Source organism: Pieris napi, chromosome 12 (genome assembly GCF_905475465.1).
Source record: "Pieris napi chromosome 12, ilPieNapi1.2, whole genome shotgun sequence".
NCBI lineage: Eukaryota > Metazoa > Arthropoda > Insecta > Lepidoptera > Pieridae > Pieris > Pieris napi.
Genome location: NC_062245.1, coordinates 290,383 through 309,149, shown reverse-complemented (window position 1 = coordinate 309,149; position 18,767 = coordinate 290,383). Strand labels below are relative to the sequence as shown.

At 33.4% G+C, this 18,767-nt stretch overlaps 3 protein-coding genes across 4 annotated transcripts; 2 read left to right on the top strand and 1 right to left on the bottom strand.

Moving 5' to 3' along the window:
- Positions 1–845: 845 nt before the first annotated feature.
- On the top strand, positions 846–6,501 carry LOC125054804 (putative phospholipase B-like 2). 2 transcript variants are annotated; one of them, XR_007117773.1, is made up of 14 exons: positions 846–1,247; positions 1,549–1,677; positions 1,800–1,914; positions 2,144–2,238; positions 2,413–2,571; positions 2,798–2,918; positions 3,160–3,264; positions 3,682–3,788; positions 4,002–4,118; positions 4,323–4,482; positions 4,560–4,704; positions 4,783–4,927; positions 5,027–5,202; positions 6,104–6,501. XR_007117773.1 is itself a non-coding variant. In XM_047656915.1 (13 exons), the coding sequence occupies exons 1-13, from the start codon at positions 1,081–1,083 to the stop codon at positions 5,121–5,123; spliced, it is 1,662 nt and encodes a 553-aa protein (XP_047512871.1). In that variant the 5' UTR covers positions 846–1,080; the 3' UTR covers positions 5,124–5,205. The 2 variants fall into 2 exon arrangements, 1 of the variants encoding a protein (XP_047512871.1); XM_047656915.1 differs by lacking the exon at positions 6,104–6,501 and having other exon boundaries at positions 5,027–5,205.
- A 188-nt stretch (positions 6,502–6,689) lies between these two features.
- LOC125054806 (AP-2 complex subunit sigma) lies at positions 6,690–8,459 on the bottom strand. The gene is made up of 4 exons (XM_047656917.1): positions 8,326–8,459; positions 8,108–8,257; positions 7,698–7,871; positions 6,690–7,009 (listed from the first exon to the last, which is right to left on the bottom strand). Exons 1-4 carry the CDS (start codon positions 8,326–8,328, stop codon positions 6,908–6,910), a joined length of 429 nt encoding a protein of 142 aa, XP_047512873.1. The 5' UTR covers positions 8,329–8,459; the 3' UTR covers positions 6,690–6,907.
- Positions 8,460–8,745: 286 nt separating this feature from the next.
- Positions 8,746–17,152, top strand: LOC125054805 (hippocampus abundant transcript 1 protein). The gene has a single exon (XM_047656916.1). It carries the CDS (start codon positions 8,900–8,902, stop codon positions 10,349–10,351), a length of 1,452 nt encoding a protein of 483 aa, XP_047512872.1. The 5' UTR covers positions 8,746–8,899; the 3' UTR covers positions 10,352–17,152.
- Positions 17,153–18,767: the final 1,615 nt, after the last annotated feature.

Sequence of the window (18,767 nt, the reverse complement as noted above, 5' to 3'; positions counted from 1 at the left end):
TTTTTTTTTGAATTTTGACTTTTATTCAAGTGCGAACCACAGACAAATTACAAAATAGTGAACGTGACAACTATCAAGTTGCAGGCATTGACAGTTGGTTAGCTTGACTAATCACGCTGACTAAATACAGGTCAAGAAAAGAGACAAATGTCCAAAGAAATTTGAGAGAAATGTGAGAGACTGACAGAGGGTATGTTCCGATATACACTGCGAGTACTGTATAGTGCTCCCACTGTTCAAAAATTTGTTCCGCTATGGACTGCAGTATACAGCCGCAGCGTCCTAGGAAATATATGACGTCACAAATCCCCGCTATACTTCTACTGCGAGCACTGGCGTTTTCGAGGTAAGGTACTCGCAGTGCTTTGATCACGTGATCAATCAAAACCACTTGAATGCCTAACGGCTGATATAACTTACAGTTTAATAACAAACATTTAAAATTCTAATTAAAGAATTAGCTTGGACTAATTAATGAAACAACATAACCTTTGCATTATAAGTAATACAGAAAGTTAATATAAGTTGAGTTATGATAAACAGACTTTTTCTAATTAAAAAATACTTACTTTCTTTGTAGTATTAATTCAATTGACAGTTAATATTAATATAGATTTTTTTAATGCGATAATACTCCAATAATAGTTTTTCTTGTTGAATTGAAAAACTTTGATGCACTCATTTGAAACTGAGTCGAAAAACGAAGCTGACTAGTATACTGGACTGCGTTCCGTTTTAAATTGTAACCAGTATAGCTGGCTATAGAGAAACGGTTTCACAGTATACTAAATTGACGGTACTCTGTACAGTGGTCGCAGTGTATATCGGAACATACCCAGAGTGAATTCCCAAGTGGGATATCTATTTATTCTGTGGAAAAAAAAAAGTCTGCTGAAGAATATATTTGTTTATTTACTATTTTCTAAACTTTGTTGAAAATAAAAATTCGTAATGTTATGTGGTGATCAAGAAATATTTTTCAAGTTGATTTAAATTGTGGTTTTGATTCATAATTTTTCCGTAACCACTACTATTATATTTCTTATGATGAACAGAGGTCGAGTAGTGAGTTAATATAATATGATTGCGGTGGTTTTAATACAACTATTGTTGTTTGTAAGTGGGAGCAAATATGGTTTTATTATGTGGTCTGATAAGGCCGTTGTATCAGTGACCAACGATCATAAATTGATTCCACCACTGCACGTCGCCAGGGCCACTTACACCAATGACGTTAACTCAACGGGGTACGTTTTGCTACTTTACCTTATACAAAACAACATTATTTAAGTAGTAAAACCTTCTAAAGTAAGATTGTTAAAAACAACATAAATTGCCATCACAAAGTCTGATTTTGTCAGAAAATAACTTTATACCAAAAAAAAACAATAAATAAAAACATTGAGTTTTTTTTAAATTACCTTTATGGACATTCACATACGTTTCCTCCTTCAAATATATTAAATAGATACAGCATACAATTCAAATAATTTTTAATGATTCATAGATATTTATTTTCAACTCATGTTAAGTTCACCCTTAATGCAGATGGGCCTTCTTGGAATTACATACATCACCAGATGCCAGTGATGAGAAGCAAGCATATGCAGCGGGATTCCTGGAAGGATTTCTCACCAGAGACCTTATTTGGATGCACTGGCAAAATATGTTAAAAGGGTAACTTTATGGTTTTGTGATACAGTCGGTGTGTAGTCCAGTAAAGAAACTTGTCAAATGAAAACTAGGAATATTATCTATAAAAAAACTAAAAAATTCAGACTTTTACATCAAACTTTCAGATATTGTTACAACAGAATAGATGTGTGTGGTCTGATAGAAGAATATGTGGACATAAATGAGCACTACATCGCTGACATGATTCATACTCACCCTAATGATCCATACTGGTACCATGTATGTTTATCAAAAATTAATAATTTTAAAATGCTATAAAGGAGATATCTGTTTGCCCTTTGTAGCAAAATGTGAGATATAACTAATATTTCCCAAATCTTCAATTTATTTAATGAAATCTATAATATGCTAGTAATTATCTTAAAATATATTTTTTTTCTATTAAAGTAAGTCTAAGTTCTGTTTAATTTTAGTGAGCCAAATAATTTAATGTATTTTTCTTAACCAGGTAAAGCTATACAAGATACAACTGGAAGGTTTGGCTGCTGGTTACAATCAGGCAACTTCTGATTCTTATCAATGGCTGACTACACGTGATATACTGTGAGTATACAGAAACTAGTGCTGGATTTTTAATTTTTGAAGAAGTGGTTTCTTGAAGTATTATCAATGATTCCATTTCCTGCTTATTAACAATTACATAAGAAATTTGTTGAAATGTTTGAAGGAGATCATAAAAGGACAATTTTATGTACAATTTATATATAACAATTTCAGATGGATTAATATGTTAGGTGACCTTGATGACCTGGCATTTGCGCTTACAATACCAAAGAACACTCCCGAGAGTCTGCTTTTTGGGGAACATTGTAGTGGGCTGGTCAAGCTATTACCGGATAATGCAGAACTTTTTACATCTCATGTAACCTGGAACAGGTATGTAAACAGCTGCTTTTGTTTTGTTAATTATATCATTATCTTGTCCTTCTAAATCTATATATTACTATCTTATTTGGATTCCACCGTGTTCTACATTTATTTTTATGTTTGTTTACCTTATCCATCCAACATTTCTTTCCATATAACGACACTGAGCAGTCCCTTAAGCGTTTCTATTTAAGAAGTTTTTCAAACTTGACACCTTAATCGTACCGTGTTGCAGCTACCAATCAATGCTGCGATTTCAAAAGATGTACGTGCTTAGTTACCGAACATCCCCAAACAATGCGAAACCGATTCCCGGGAGGAAGATGGCCTTCACTTCTTACCCTGCTTTTGTTCAGGTAAGACTCTTCTAAACTATATTTTTTTTAATCCTCCACACATTTTTATACAGGTTTAATTTAGAACAGCATTTTTTAAAACTATTTTGTAAATAAATATAGCCTATATGCTACATATTACCGATAATAGCATTCTCATGGTGAACGAATTTTAAAAATCTGCCCATTAATTTATGTTTGTACATACAAAATGAGAATCTTTTCGCTTTATAATATGTGTAGATAAAAAATAGTATGTCAGTCAACAGATGACTGGTACATAACGTCTGCGGGTCTGGTGGCCGCAGAAACGACCATCGGGAACAGCAACAGGACGCTTTACGAGTACGTGCAGCCCACGGGACAGGTAACACCCATTTCACTAAAGCTATTATTCGTATAAAATAGCTTACATACTGCTTTTTAAAATAATTATTTGAAATTCATTATGACTATGTACATAGTACCTAATCTTTTCCGCGGGGAGGGTCTAGCGATCGCATCACACAGTCTACATTACTATGCATTAGATCGAAATAGTCACGTTGCTGTGATCAATATTTTAATCTGACAAATATATAACTAGATTAGTCTGAAATAATCACAAACTGCTTTGTGTTTTAACCGATTCTATTAATTGCGCAACAATAATTTTTTATTTAATGAACTTCAAACAAGTTTCGGAGAACAAGTAATAATAATATTCTTTAGATATCCTTTTATCATATCCTCTAGATGTTTTTGAACAGAACAGAGATACCGATTAAAGTCTTACAAAATTTAGATAATGGAATTCGTGCGAGCAATGGTGGCGACCAGATTGGCCACGAGTGGAGCTCACTGGGTCGACTTGTTCCGCAGGCACAACAGTGGGACTTACAACAACCAATGGTTAGGCTCTTGTTTGTCTATCGCTTCATATACAATGGGTTCACATGATTATTAACTGTTTTCTGGCAAACAATTGATTGTCTTCCCGGGCACTTCTTCTACATTATTGTAACGGCTAAGAATTTTACCTCGAAGCTTATAAATTTGTAAAGAGATCGTTATAAATCACTCGGGTGAATCGTCGAATTAAACATTATCTTTGTGTTATTACAGGTACATCGTCGACTATAAAAAATTTAAGCGAAAAACGCAGAAATCCGAAGGGCAAGTTGAAGCTGGATTGTTGTGGGTGGTGGAACAACTGCCCGGCTTCACTGAGGCAGCTGACCTGTGAGTACTATCTCCTGTCTATCTACTGTTGTTAGTTGCAATATTAATATTTTTTCGTTTGCATAAGTCAATTTCAGCTATCGATTGCGCTATCAAAGTTATAATATAAGTTTCATAAATCATTTCATTTAACTCGAACCAAGGCATATTTGATTCATGACTTTCTATAGATGTTTTAGGTCCGTGTTTATATCTCTTTAATAGAACGGAAGAACTAAAGGCCACGTCGTACTTCCCGTCGTACAACATCGCCTACTTCCCTCGGATGTTCAACCTCAGCGGCGGTAACGAGCGAATCGCCACCTTCGGCGACTGGTTCGCCTACGAGACGAACCCGCGAGCTAAGATCTTTCGTGAACAGCAGGTCAATTTTATACGAAATTAAATCAAATTTGACCACGACTGCCGTTTAAGTTCTTGGTAATATTTTTGATGTTTTAGGGGTCGATCGACTCGATGGGCAGTATGTTCCGCGTGATGCGATACAACGATTACCGCCACGACCCCCTGTCGCGGTGCGCGTGCAGCCCGCCCTACAGCGCCTGCAACGCCATTTCCGCCCGGAACGACCTCAATCCTGCTAATGGTGCGTTCGTCTCGGCTCTACCTCTTCATATACTCAAACACGTCTTAACATTCCGTTTTAATTGTGTGTGGTGATAAGGTTCATTTCCGTTCCGGGCGCTCGGTCACAGAAGCCACGGCGGCACCGACGCCAAGGTGACGAGCTCGGAGCTGGCCGAGAAGTACCTGTTCCTCGGCGTCTCGGGGCCCACTTACAACATTTCCCGGGGCATACCGCCTTTTCAGTTAGTATTACTGCGCTGCTACAACACTACTACATCTTCCTTATACATAAATAATACTTTTTTATAAGACTATTCTCATATATGCGTTATACTTTGTAGATGGAGTAAATTTGACATGGGCTCAGAGGTGTTTCACGAAGGCCACCCTGATGTTTGGACCTTCTCACCTCTTATTCATCATTGGGAATGGGGCTGAATATTTCAGCTGGTCGGTTAGTTAGCAAGGCAGTCTAAATAAGACAGGGTATAGTTATATTTCTTTCAGTGTCTTATAGGCAGTGGCGTAGCTAGGTGACCAAGGGCCCTGGGGCAAATTAAAAAATGGGGCCCCACTGCTATGTAAACTGGTTAGGTTTTATCAAATAAAAATATGAAATATACAAATACTTTAAAAATGCTAAGCTACTTAAGCTCTTTTTTGTGCAGGGCAGGTAATAAAAATATTAAACAGTAACAACATACTCGTAAATTACAATTAATACTTGATGTAGGTTTGGCGAAATAAATGAAATAGAGAAGATTCTAGGTTTTATTATATAAAGGTCGGGCCTACCAACTGACTAAATAACAATTATATTTTTTCCTAGCTTTAGTTTTCGCAAAAGTATCAATGACTTCGTTTAAATCCAGGCTTAATGCGGTTTTGTTTTCAATTGCTATCTAATTCGCGTTATACAATGAGCTGTAGGCGAAATCTTTAGATTTGACACGATTTCTTGACTTTAACGGACATCAATATGAGTGGTAAAATCAAATAAAATTGAACCACTATATTGACCAGTACAAAAAAGTTTATTGACATTAGCTTACTTACTCCTGACATAGCATGAGGTTTTTTTAACCGTTTTCAAAAAAAAAATCTTAACTCGAATTCACAATAAAACGCACATAGATGAATAATAAAATGCACATATCACTATCCGTCAAATTGACAACACTGCCAACCTACAGAAAGAATTTAGGGGAATTCCCTAGGCATAACTTTTGAATTTCTCTCAAATTAATGTCTTGATTAAAGTGGGGTTGCAACCTGTCATATTTATTTTGAAAATGGGAGAAATTTCCAAAAGTTCAGAACGATCGAGATTTCTGGTGTGAATTCGAGGGCCCCCTGAGCTTGAGGGCCCCGGGGCACTGCCCCGCCTAGCCCCTGGGTAGCTACGCCACTGCTTATAGGCATAATAAAAAATATATAATATAACATTCTGTATAAATGAAACTGAATGGTATATATATAGACAATAAATGTCTAACTCCCTTGAGACCTTTCTTCACTTTTAGGTGCTTAACTATTTAGAAGTTAAAAGTGTATAATTTAATTAGTGGAACTGTTTCCTATTACAAATATCTGATGTGAGTTCTGGATTAATAATTAATCAATTGGATAAATTTTTCAAAGTTCACTTTAGTTGAAGATTTAGTATTACTTGAAAAAGGCACAGAATTCTCTAAACTCAATTTAATCCAGGTAAAATCAGGTAACAAAAAGTACTGAAAATAAAAGACTATTTGATAAGTTCATATTATTAATTAGATTACAGGGTATAAGTTTTATAAATATATGATTTACCATACCTAACTTTTATTCATTATATTCAATTATATACAAATCTAATGAGATTAGTTTATCCTATATCAAACAAACTCATAATAATATTGATTTACAAATTCTGAAATTCAATGAAAAAGTTTTTATTCTAATGACATGTGTGAGCATGCATTTTGTGTAATATACATTACTTATAAATGGAAGTGAAACTGCATTTTTATTATTTTTACACTAATCCATTGACATAAGCAAACAGCTAATGAGTATTATAATCTTCTGAAGTTATATAGTTATATCCAGCCTTACTTCTAACAAACACCTAATCAAATATAGACTGTATACTAATCAGTTGTTTAAACAACTGAAACATCTTTTTACTTTACAACATGGAATGTCTCCATAACAATTTAATATTTCATTACTACTTCATATTACTCTAATGAGTTAAGCATAAGAAGTTGTTTTAATACTTTTGTTTGAGATGTTTCTCTGATTTCCCCTGCAAGGAACATCTCATCAACTACTGTGTATACCTAAAACAAAATATACAGATTATTAAAATTTCACCATGAAATAGCAAAAACATATAAGTATAAAATAATTTTTGCGGCTTGTGAAGCGGCTGAAAAAAATAAAGCATGCAAATACAGGGGTCTGGGCTCTGAATATGATTTTGTCCCATTCGGTGTCGAGACCCTTGGTCCGTGGGGTCCTAGCGCTTTAAGGCTTTTTAAAGAAATTTCAAAAAGGTTAGTCGACATCACAGGAGACCGAAGATCTGGCAGCTACCTCGGACAAAGAATTAGTCTAGCAATTCAAAGGGGGAACGCTGCCAGTATCTTCGGAACCTTGCCTAAAGGGACTCCTTTTAATGATATATTTTAGTTTATGTTAAGTTTCGTTATTTATTTCAATGTATATTATTTTATTATTATTAGTTTATGTTTATAAGTTTAACTATTATCAAATTGTATTATTTATAGCTTATATTCATTTATTGTCTGTATTCATTTACTAGGTTACATAATATTATTATTGATTTATTATTAAGTACGTACTAAATAATATTGTTGACAGTTGATTTGCGAGTATAAAATTAAGTTAAGGCAATTTTTTTTATGCTTTCTGCTCAATATTGCCATAACATGTAATTTATTTGAAATATGTTTAGTATATTGTATATTAATACTTTAGTATATTATAAATTAATTAAAGCTATACCTTGTAAAAGTTGAACACCAAATCTAATTCGCACACATTGTGGAAGTATTCATTCAGAACTTCAACAAAATTATGGATAGCCTCCAAGTAACAAAGATTATTATCATTCACATCCACACATATACAGAAGTACAATCCAGCATATCTTCGGTACACAATTTTGAAGTTACGAAACTGAAAATAATAACTGAATGAATTATACACGACTTTTTAGCAAACATTTAAATATATATAGAAGTTGTTTTTAATATAACAAAACTGTATCGTGTCTATTAAATATAAAATCAATATTTATAATAATAATTTCTAAATTGGTTTCGGCATTTTAACATGTAAATATCTTGAAAATTTCTCGGGTATAAACATTATTAATTATACTTCTAACAATATTTAGTATTTTTAAAACTTACCTCTACAAAGTTGGTGTGTTTTGCATCTCTAACGGTAACAACAGCATGAACTTCCTCTATGAGTTTCTGTTTTTCATCATCATCGAAATTCATGTACCACTTTGCCAGTCTCGTCTTACCCGCACGGTTTTGGATCAAAATAAATCGAATCTGTAATTAAAGAACATTTATATTAATAAAAATAATTTATGACTAATCTTTTTATTGCAAAATAGTACCATTTTAAATGAACACTCTTTTTCTTAGAATCACAATTTATATTTATCCGACTCTCGACAGCAGCAGGTTACGCCTCCTAACTCTTAGTGGATCTATCAAATTTCAAAATTCAAAAGTCAATCAATGATGCCACCACAGACTTCTATCACTGGTTTTAAGACTAGGACTTAGTCCCCTGTTCCTGAACAACATTTTGTTGACAATTATTATAAATATCAAGTATTTTTAAATTTCAAAACCTCAGAATATTAAATTAAAACCATATGGGTATAATCACGAATTTATATCTTATAACTAATGTTTAATTTTACCTTAGAACAATAACTACACCGGAAATTAGTTTAACGTTTAAATTATTAACATCCAAAGTTTTATATAATGGCAATAAAATATCGAACAGTTCTCATAATTTGACAATGACATAAGACATTTTGGATTAGATTTTTTCAGTGTTTTTTTTAACGTTGCTAATCTAACTCGTTTTCTTCAAGTTTTCTTCGATGTAGTTATTAGGTTTTCAATATGTCTCTAAAATAAGTAGATAAATAGGCTTAACATCTACTGGAATCGTAAATGACGCCCACAAAGACTACAACAACTGAAGTAGAAATGGTGATACGAAATAGAAAAACTGTTGTTAAAGACGGGATTATGACAATGTCTGGAATCGGCGAGCCTTCGGTTTTCCATGCGTTAGTAGTGATATTTTTGGAATTCTTCGCATGGGGATTGTTGACTATGCCGATAATATCAGTCCTAAATGCGACGTTTCCAGATCACACTTTTCTAATGAATGGACTTATCATGGGTATTAAAGGAATTTTGTCCTTTTTGTCAGCTCCTCTAATTGGCGCTTTATCTGACGTGTGGGGACGGAAGTTTTTCCTACTAGTAACAGTGTTCTTCACTTGTGCGCCAATTCCGTTGATGACATTAAATACTTGGTGGTTCTTTGCCATGATCAGCTTAAGTGGAGTATTTGCAGTAACCTTTTCGATCGTATTTGCTTATGTTGCTGATGTAACAACTGAAGAAGAGCGTTCACGAGCCTATGGATTGGTATCTGCAACTTTTGCAGCGAGTATGGTAATATCACCCGCACTTGGTGCTTATTTGATGGACTTATATGGCGAGGCACTTGTCGTCGTAGCAGCAACTGCAGTCGCCGTTCTGGACGTATTTTTTATCATGGTGGCAGTTCCTGAGAGTCTCCCTGAGAAAGTTAGACCAAGTGGCTGGGGGCCTGCTATAAGCTGGGAGCAGGCTGACCCATTTGCTGCTCTAAGGAAAGTCGGCGCAGATCGCACTGTACTCATGTTGTGCGTAGCTGTATTCCTATCTTACTTGCCTGAAGCTGGGCAGTATTCTTGCATATTTGTGTATTTGAAATTAGTTATGGGATTTGGTGTTGTGCAAGTGGCAATATTTATTGCAATTGTTGGTGTTCTCAGTATTGCTGTGCAAGTGGTACTTGGATACCTAATGAAATCACTTGGTGCAAAGCATACAATAATGGTTGGACTCTTATTTGAGATGCTACAACTTATGTGGTATGGGTTTGGGAGCCGTACATGGATGATGTGGGCTGCAGGAGTATTAGCTGCACTTGGATCTCTTACATATCCAGCAATAAGTGCTTATGTTTCTGTAAACAGTAGAGCTGATAGACAAGGAGTTGTACAAGGAATGGTCACAGGAGTCAGAGGCCTCTGCAATGGTTTGGGACCCGCCATGTTTGGAGTGATATTCTACTTGTTTCATGTAGATCTTAATGAAGAGCATGCCCTTGCAGGAATGGATGGCCGACCTGATGATGACAAGTACATCAGAATTGTTCCAGGGCCACCGTTTGTATTAGGTGCATTACTGGTAATTTGCGCCCTTCTAGTTGCAGCGTTTTTACCGGAAGATAATATAATTGCTGCACGACGCACTTCACCCGATTTGCGTTTTGAAATTGAACATGGACGGCGCGTAGCTGGCCCTTTGTCACCTTTAATGGCTCCAGAGTCAGCGGCCCTCTAGCTAGCGGCTAAAGCTGGCAGAGCAGCCAGCGTGTGAACTTCAGGGCAGATCGCCAAGGCAATCAATGCATTTAGGAAGGTACCAAAGCAAACTCAGTGATCAATGTGAGTCTATTCAGTAACTACATGAGACCATTACCTTTGTTCTGCTTCTTACTGTTTTTTATTCTTTACCTGTTATCCATCATTTATATTAGTTTTCAAGGGTGTGTACATATTATATATTCAAAATAAATCAATTTTGAGCATAACTAAACTTTAATGAGCAAATAACACAATAACTAATGCAAACTAACTTCAACCATATTTCAAGTACAACTTATTTTAGTGAATAATAAATTTAGTGAAAATACACAAAGGAAGTTATTTTAAGGTTTTTAGGAAAAAGGCAAAGCATTTCTATCCTAACATCAGTCATGTGTTTTTCCATAAACAGACATTTAAAAAAAGTCTCATTCTGGTTGGACCATAATATTTAAGACATACTATCTGATAATACAAACTTTGTTAATGCTGTTATTGTACATGGAAGTAAAAATCCTTTTTTCTCAAAAATGTATGTCAAGTCAAAAATCATTAAAAAAAAATTTTTTATATAAGACAAATATCAGTCTTACATTGATTAACATAAGTCACATGTCTTATATGATAGTATTCCTTTAACTTTTAAAAAATAGATGTGATTGGTTATATCATACTGTAATACATTGAATAGTTAACCTATTTGCCAATAATTATTTTCTAATAATATAATGTAATATCAATTCAGATAGCACCTAGACATGGTGAATGGCTTAAAATATAGAATGCTGAATTAGTTCAATAAATAACAGTATTTGTTTCTGATAGACTGAGTCACAATTCAATTATAATTTGTATGATGAAATCGAATGTGCGTGCATTAAACTTTATGTATGTACTTTATTACTATATATTTATAGTATCCTATCAATCTTATCTTATATAGTACTGCTAAGACTAGTAAGCTCAAGCATGAATTACTGAAATATTGTTAACAAGCTAAAATCTTTAAATGTGTATTAAGTTATTTTTGCCACCGTGTAGGCGAACGATAGCCACAAAGATATCGCCATATGTTTGTTATCACGACACGTCACTAATCGTCAACTACATTCTAGGTGAAGCTAGATTTGATTGAAGTACACACTTTACGGTTTGGTGAGTAATGGAGCGATGCGAGACATACATTTTCTGAACATTGACGTTTAAGGTTACAAAGGGGAAAAAATTTAGATCTTGAATAGAATAAAAACTTCTTGCAGAAGTTTGAACATAATCGGACGCGTCACTTGAATGATTTGCTAATTTTATTGCAAAGCTGTGCGCAATGCGCTATCAGGAAAACGATAGTTTTTATTATTTTATTGGGCTTAGCCGTTTCCACAATTATAGTAGATATAAAGACCAATACAGTAGTTTTACTTAAAATAATGTTAATTCATTCAATTAGTCTAAATAATTTAAGGCTTAACATTATCCTGTCCGCGCGATAAAATTTAGAGGAGAGAAATTCTTTTTATATTATAACTGAAGTGAGTATTTTAGGAGGAAATATTTATGAGTTTCAAGTAAATAAAGACTGTAATTGAATACTGGCAAGGTTACTCGTAATAATTAACTAATTTGTTTCGCTCCAACTCAAATAAAATTTCCATGCAAACCTACAATTTTTCATTCAGTTGATAATTGTTATCAGTAAAGCAGCCTACATTTGTGCGTGTCTGTCGCTGAACAAACACCTGAGGGTGGTTAATATTATCATTGTTCAAATGAATCGCGGTTAACATGAGGCAAATGATAAAGAAAATCGATATTAATTCTACGTTGACGACAGTCTTTGCAAAGATACATTCAAATAAGATTGCCATTAAAAGACTTCTTATTTTCTTAAGAAAGTTTAGGTAACACAGCATCCGTTTAATTTTTAAGAATAGATAGACTTTTCTGGAGGTACACGATTATATAATATACACCTTTTATATAATCGTGTACCTATTAATAATATTACACCTCGAAATTTTTCTTTAGTTTTTTTGAAGGTTAAAATTGGATACCACAGCATATGTTCGCTAAGTTCTGAACTATGACATCTGTAGACAAGTAAAATATCTAGAGAAAACAAAATATGACCTAGACGTGAAACAGCAAAAACCGCTTAAGAACGAACGATTACGTTTCATGGCTATTGAAAAGTTTTAGTATTCTACTGAATTTCCTTACAAAAAACAATTCACAATTAAGTTGTTAGCGAATTACGTTCAGCGGTGTAATAATAATTTTAAAAAAAGTATTTCCCTTACATAGTTACTAACAATTCTCAGAACAATAAAGCCATACTATTAATAAAAAAGAGATTCTTATCCACCAATAAAAACAACAAATAATCAGACTGGAAGTATAATGATTAAATGCGACCTGAGGCATATGTATGTGTATTTATCTTAAATTAATGGTCATAGAACGATTGCAGTACACTCAACAATCATCCATATACTATATCCGTGTCTTGCTTCGCTCTAATTTAAGACGTAAATCGAGACGTAAGTCATTGAATTCAAATATATTTCATTAAAGATGTATAGAATTAAACATATCCAAACTTTATATAATTAACTGTTATATAAAAATACTTGGCATGTTTATTCCACAAAATATACTATTTCAATAATTGCTTGTAAGATTACTCATATCGCAAACTACTTGTATTTTCAAAAGAGCCTGCAAATCTAATCTAACGTTGATATAATAAATACATATATCTTATCAGTTTTTGTCGCACAAGCACGTGGGATTACTAAATTATAATGAAAATGCAAGTTAATGATTCTCATTTGATTACAAAGTTGTTACTAGAGAATTGGGTTTGTAACGTAATTGTAATAAAATATCCAAAAACAAGAACGGCTCATACGAAATAATTTTGCAGAAATTAAAACTGAATCTAAGTTTTTGTATCTTATATAATATGTATACTTGGTTTTCAGGTATCTCGATTAGTAGAATATTTTAACCAGTCGACTAGTCTTATTAAGTAACCCTTGATTAAACGTTGATCAAGTTAACCGAACAATTATACGTGCAGCTAAAATCTCGTGATAGGTATTTGCGTAGGTGTTTCAAAACTCGGTACGCGTCAGCGAGTGACGTCATCGGGTAGAACAAAGGTTTTCACGATGGCAATACCACATTGCAATGAAAACTCTCTCCCACGACCGGCGAATAGTACGTGACTATCTTTAGTAGTCTGGTAATGTAGTAGATGATTTTACCAGCCATTGTTGTAAAGCGTAAGTAGGAGAGAGGATGGGGTGGCTCTCTATTTTAGAAGCGATCAATGATTATTTTGTATGCAGTTGTAACCGCTTAAAGATATGTATTAAGTATTAAGTATAATAAAACGAAATGGACGAATATATCTGGTCCTTTAGAAACTTAACAGTGACCATCACTTAAATAAAATAATTACAAATTAAATTAATTATGATGCGGAATATTTTAAAGAAATATTATTATCATCATTGTTTATTACAACCGTTTCATTCTATTGTGCTAGATTAAATGTTAGAAATAGCCTTGAAAACGAGTTTATTTTTTATAAATATTCAAATTGTAGAATAAAACGTTACGATATAAAAACCTTAAGCTGCATATCATCTTTATACGTGATTCAGATTCATTCCAAATACCAAGGCATCTCATAAAAATGGCTAGTCACGTAAAAACCGCGTATTGTCGTCAACGTAGGCAATTCATACATAAAATAGTATTCATAATTCATAATGAACACAAAGGAACCTTCTTAAACTAGTAATTTAATTTTTCTTTAAATTAGAATAGGAATTTTAAATTACAAAATTTCAGGGTTACTCTGTAAAACCTTTACGTACTTTCAATGATTGACTCGAAAGGCACTACAACACTGAACTGACGTGTCGCGTACTTTAATGGCAACGTTTAATTTCAGCTAAAGTATATTTATTGTAATACCTAATAAAGTGGAGTTTCTTGAAAATCTCATTTATTATTATTTCTTGTTTTTAAACATATTAACGCAGAAAATATTGTAATTGAAATGAAACCTTGAAAGCGTTGACCTCGAAAAGCAAGAGTTAATATGGGGGTGGTAAAAGCGAGATATGAATACTTATTGTTATCAATGCTTTGTAAAATGGCAGAGTAGGCGTCTAGCAGACTTGTGTAGGCGCCTTTTATATTTGCCTGGGACGGTTATATTCCCCTTTTAACAATTGAAATAGTCTAGCTGTAAAATTATTTACTGAATCCATAATACAGATTCTAATGTGTGTATTGTATTAAGTAATTAGAATTGAAACTTGTCTCAATGATAATCATTGCCCTTATCTATTTAAGGGCTGCTAGCAGTGTATAATAATATTTTAGATTTTCTGTTGTTTTCCTTAGTTATTGTGTGTGCTCGGATATAAGAGATAATTTAAGTTGTACAACGCTTTACTTGGTAAATTTTGGGCCCTATACAAGAATTACATGATTAATGTTGCTGAAGAATTTATTTAGCTTGTACGATCTAGTAGTGGCAATTTCTAGATGTTTTTGAATGTCGTTCTTTCTTAGGTTTTTTACATTGTTTTTTTTATATATTTAAATGTAAAGAAACTTAAATATGCTGCACAGGCCAAAGCTCATGCTCATGCATATTTTTCTAGTAATTGTTATATCGCCAAACTAAATTATATCCAGTAGATGTCTAAAGGCGATTTAGTGATTTGAATAGTGATTATTTTAATTTAAAAAAATATGTATATATAATACCGGTCCTACGCGATTTAAAGTGTTATCAGACGCCTAACGTTGAGGCCTTTTGGTACAACCCTTATTTTCCATATAAATAAGATTTACGTGTTGTAGACACGGCTAAATGAATATATATTTTTCGCACTATTTAAGTTTTAAATATATTTAATAAATCTTTTTAATACTAATTATTAAGGCTGTAAATATACGAGTGTACAGTACTAATTAACCTAGATTGTTCCCTTTAGAGGGTAAGTGTTGAAATGTTCACATTTTATTTGTGTTGAAAGGACTCTAACGTGGCGGACCTAGGTTAGATAATAATATTATTAAGTAAAATTAAAAAATGTAGGTGCCTAAGCTAGTATTGTATTATAGTGAGACTACGTAGAAACTTCCAGGAATCATTGATGGCACGTAACAATACTCCGAAGTAGGTCGACATTTGCCTGAACATTTGGTTTTCGCAAATCCTAGTTACCTATTTATGAATATATACCGCGTCCTTATTGTTCCGATGTGCATTCATAGAATTGTTAAATGCGACTTGCCATCAATGAGGTGGAGCTAAAATATGCTGTATTTTTGTTAAAATTGTACCTAACATATCTTGCTAAACACCGGCTAGTTAGGCATCACGAGATCTCTGCTAGTGCTTTTCTTTTTGTAAAATAGTCCAATTTAGTATTTATAGTGATAACATAGCAAGTATTAATGTAGAATAATTCGTAAGTGGACCGTGCGCTGCGGCGTCAATTAATGTTCATTGAAGCACAAATAAATGGTTTTGTCAACTGGTCTAACGATATTCAGCTTAATTGAATGCAACTTTCTGGGACCATGCTTAAATATTACTTTACACAAGAAAATCTTAAGCACTTTTAATATGTAAGTACCTATGTTCCTATGATCATTTCATTACATATGTTTCTAGTGCATCTTTATAATTATTGAACCCTTTAGCTAAAAAATATATTGCGTAATGAGTACAGTTTTATTATGTGACAAAAAATACATATTATGTTGTATTTGGAAGAACCGTTGTACATTCAAAGCATTATAATAAGGAAGATTTTTATGGAGATCAAAATTCCACGGAAAACCTAATAACCAGTCCTCAAAGCATTAGAATGAATATGTGATTTAGGACAATGTTAATAAATGTTTGCAATATATGAAATAAAACTAAACGAAGTAGGTAGTAGTAAAAACTACCAAATATTTAAAAAAAAAATAGTTTTATTTAGTACTTGGACTTTTATTCCGGAAAGCCTTACAAGGAGTAGCATAGCAAAATGTTCCATATGTTGGTACATAGCTACTAAGTAAAAAAATATATGAAGGCGAGACGAATTTCGCGAGAGCAGCTAGTTTAAAATAGTAAAGTTTAAATTAGTTTAAAATAGGTAATATTCAGATCCCTTCCAAAGATAGCGCATGTCATAATGCAGAAAAAGAAATATCGATTTCGCACCAGTTGACGACACCATAGATAATGATCAATATTTTATATAGTCTTTTGCAATTTCACACTTCACATTGTAACCTGTATCGGTATTTAAATTGAGTGAGATATTTATTTTTTGTAATAGCAGGGCGAAAATTTTACATTTTATTAAATATGAGTACAAGCGTATTTCCGTATAAATGTGATATAGTTTAAAGGAACTGTTTAACTGTGGCTCAACAAACAATTACCTACTATAACCTTTTAATAATTGTTGAGTAAATAATTCCATAGTTAAATATTTTAAATAGTCTTTAGTTTATTTATGTTATGTATTAAGAAAAGTAGAATTTTTAAATTGAAATGTTTAAATGGCTGTAATAATATCAACGATTTTTTCTAATTATAAAAATATATACCCATGATAATCAACATGTAAGTGTTTCCTGCAATTATGATTAAGATTATACAGCTATTTAAATATTTTTTTCATAATGTTTTTGTGTGACACCATATCCATAATGCTTCTATGTTGAGAATTAATAAATCTGAATGTAGTCAGGACGTGTTTTACTAGCTATTTTTAGCTTTGCCTTTAGTTAAATACTAAAATCTAATGAAAGACATATTAGAATAATTATTGTTCTATATTAAAGTTCCTTGTTGTTTATTATAAGATTATGTAATTTTTGACTAACTGAACTTAATAGTTTATATATAGACAAAAAGTTTTTAAATGTTTGGGTTTTTAGCTTAAACCGCTAAGCAGATATACAGGGTATTTCAACAAGAAGTTTGTTTTTCAATTGTGGCAACACCGAGAACGTGATAGTTTTGACATTTAGTTTTTGGCGGTATTCGTAGCAGGTGCTTTGGCAATTATTACAATGAATTCAATTTCGCTCGAAAATCGCATTAAAATAATTCAAATCCACTATAAAAATGGTGGTTCTGTTAAAGTTACATTTCGTAAAATTCGTGATATTTTCGGCCAGCATAATCGTCCTTCTGAGACCGCTGTTAAGAATTTGGTCGCGAAATTTGAGTCGACAGGCTCGGTACAAAATGTGCCAACACCAACACGTGTTCGACCGGGTCGTTCAACAGAAAACATCGCCGCCGTGAGCCACAGTGTTGAAAAAGATCAAAATTTGTCAATTTCACGACGTTCTCAACAATTGGGGTTATCCAAAAGCACAACATGGCGAATTTTGCGAAAGGATTTGGCTTTGAAGCCTTACAAGATTCAACTGGTGCAGGAATTAAAGCTGATCGACCATTCAAATCGCCGCAGATTCGCTCAGTTCATTCAGGAACAACCTGCTGGTTTTTCTGAAAAAAACATTTTTTCAGACGAAGCCCATTTTCATTTGTCAGGGTACGTCAACAAGCAAAATTGTCGCATTTGGGCTTCTGAAAATCCTAAAGCAATTATTGAGAAGGCTTTGCATACTCAACGTGTTACTGTGTGGTGCACTATGTGGTCTGGAGGCGTGATTGGGCCGTTTTTTTTCGAAGATGAGGCTGGAAATGCGGTAACAGTCAATGGATCACGGTATCGCGAGATGTTAACCACTAAATTTTGGCCTATTATTGATGACATGGATATCACTGAAATGTGGTTTCAACAGGACGGTGCCACATGTCACACAGCCAATGAAACGATCAATTTATTGCAAACCAAATTTCCCGAGCGCATAATTTCGCGAAATTCAGCTGTTAAGTGGCCAGCCAGATCGTGTGATTTAACACCACTGGATTATTTTTTGTGGGGCTATGTTAAAGACAGAGTCTATACGGAGCCAATCGAATCGATTGCAGCCTTAAAACTCAAAATCCGTGATGTCATTAACGAAATAGACCCTCCATTTTGCCAAAAAGTGATTAAAAATTTTGATGAAAGAATCAACATCTGTCAGCGTGGTCGTGGTGGACATTTGCCAGATATCATTTTTCATTCATAATTGCCAAACTTTTCTCTTTGTAATACAATAAAAATTTTATTCATTTTCCTCTAAATTCTTTGTTTTATTTTGTTTTAGAAAACAAAGTTCTTGTTGAAAAACCCTTTATATAGAACAGGTGGCAAACGGCCAATGGGTAGGAAGCACATCTGATGTTAAGTGACACCACCCAGGGAAACTCACGTCAAACGAGTCTTTAATAAAACGAATTA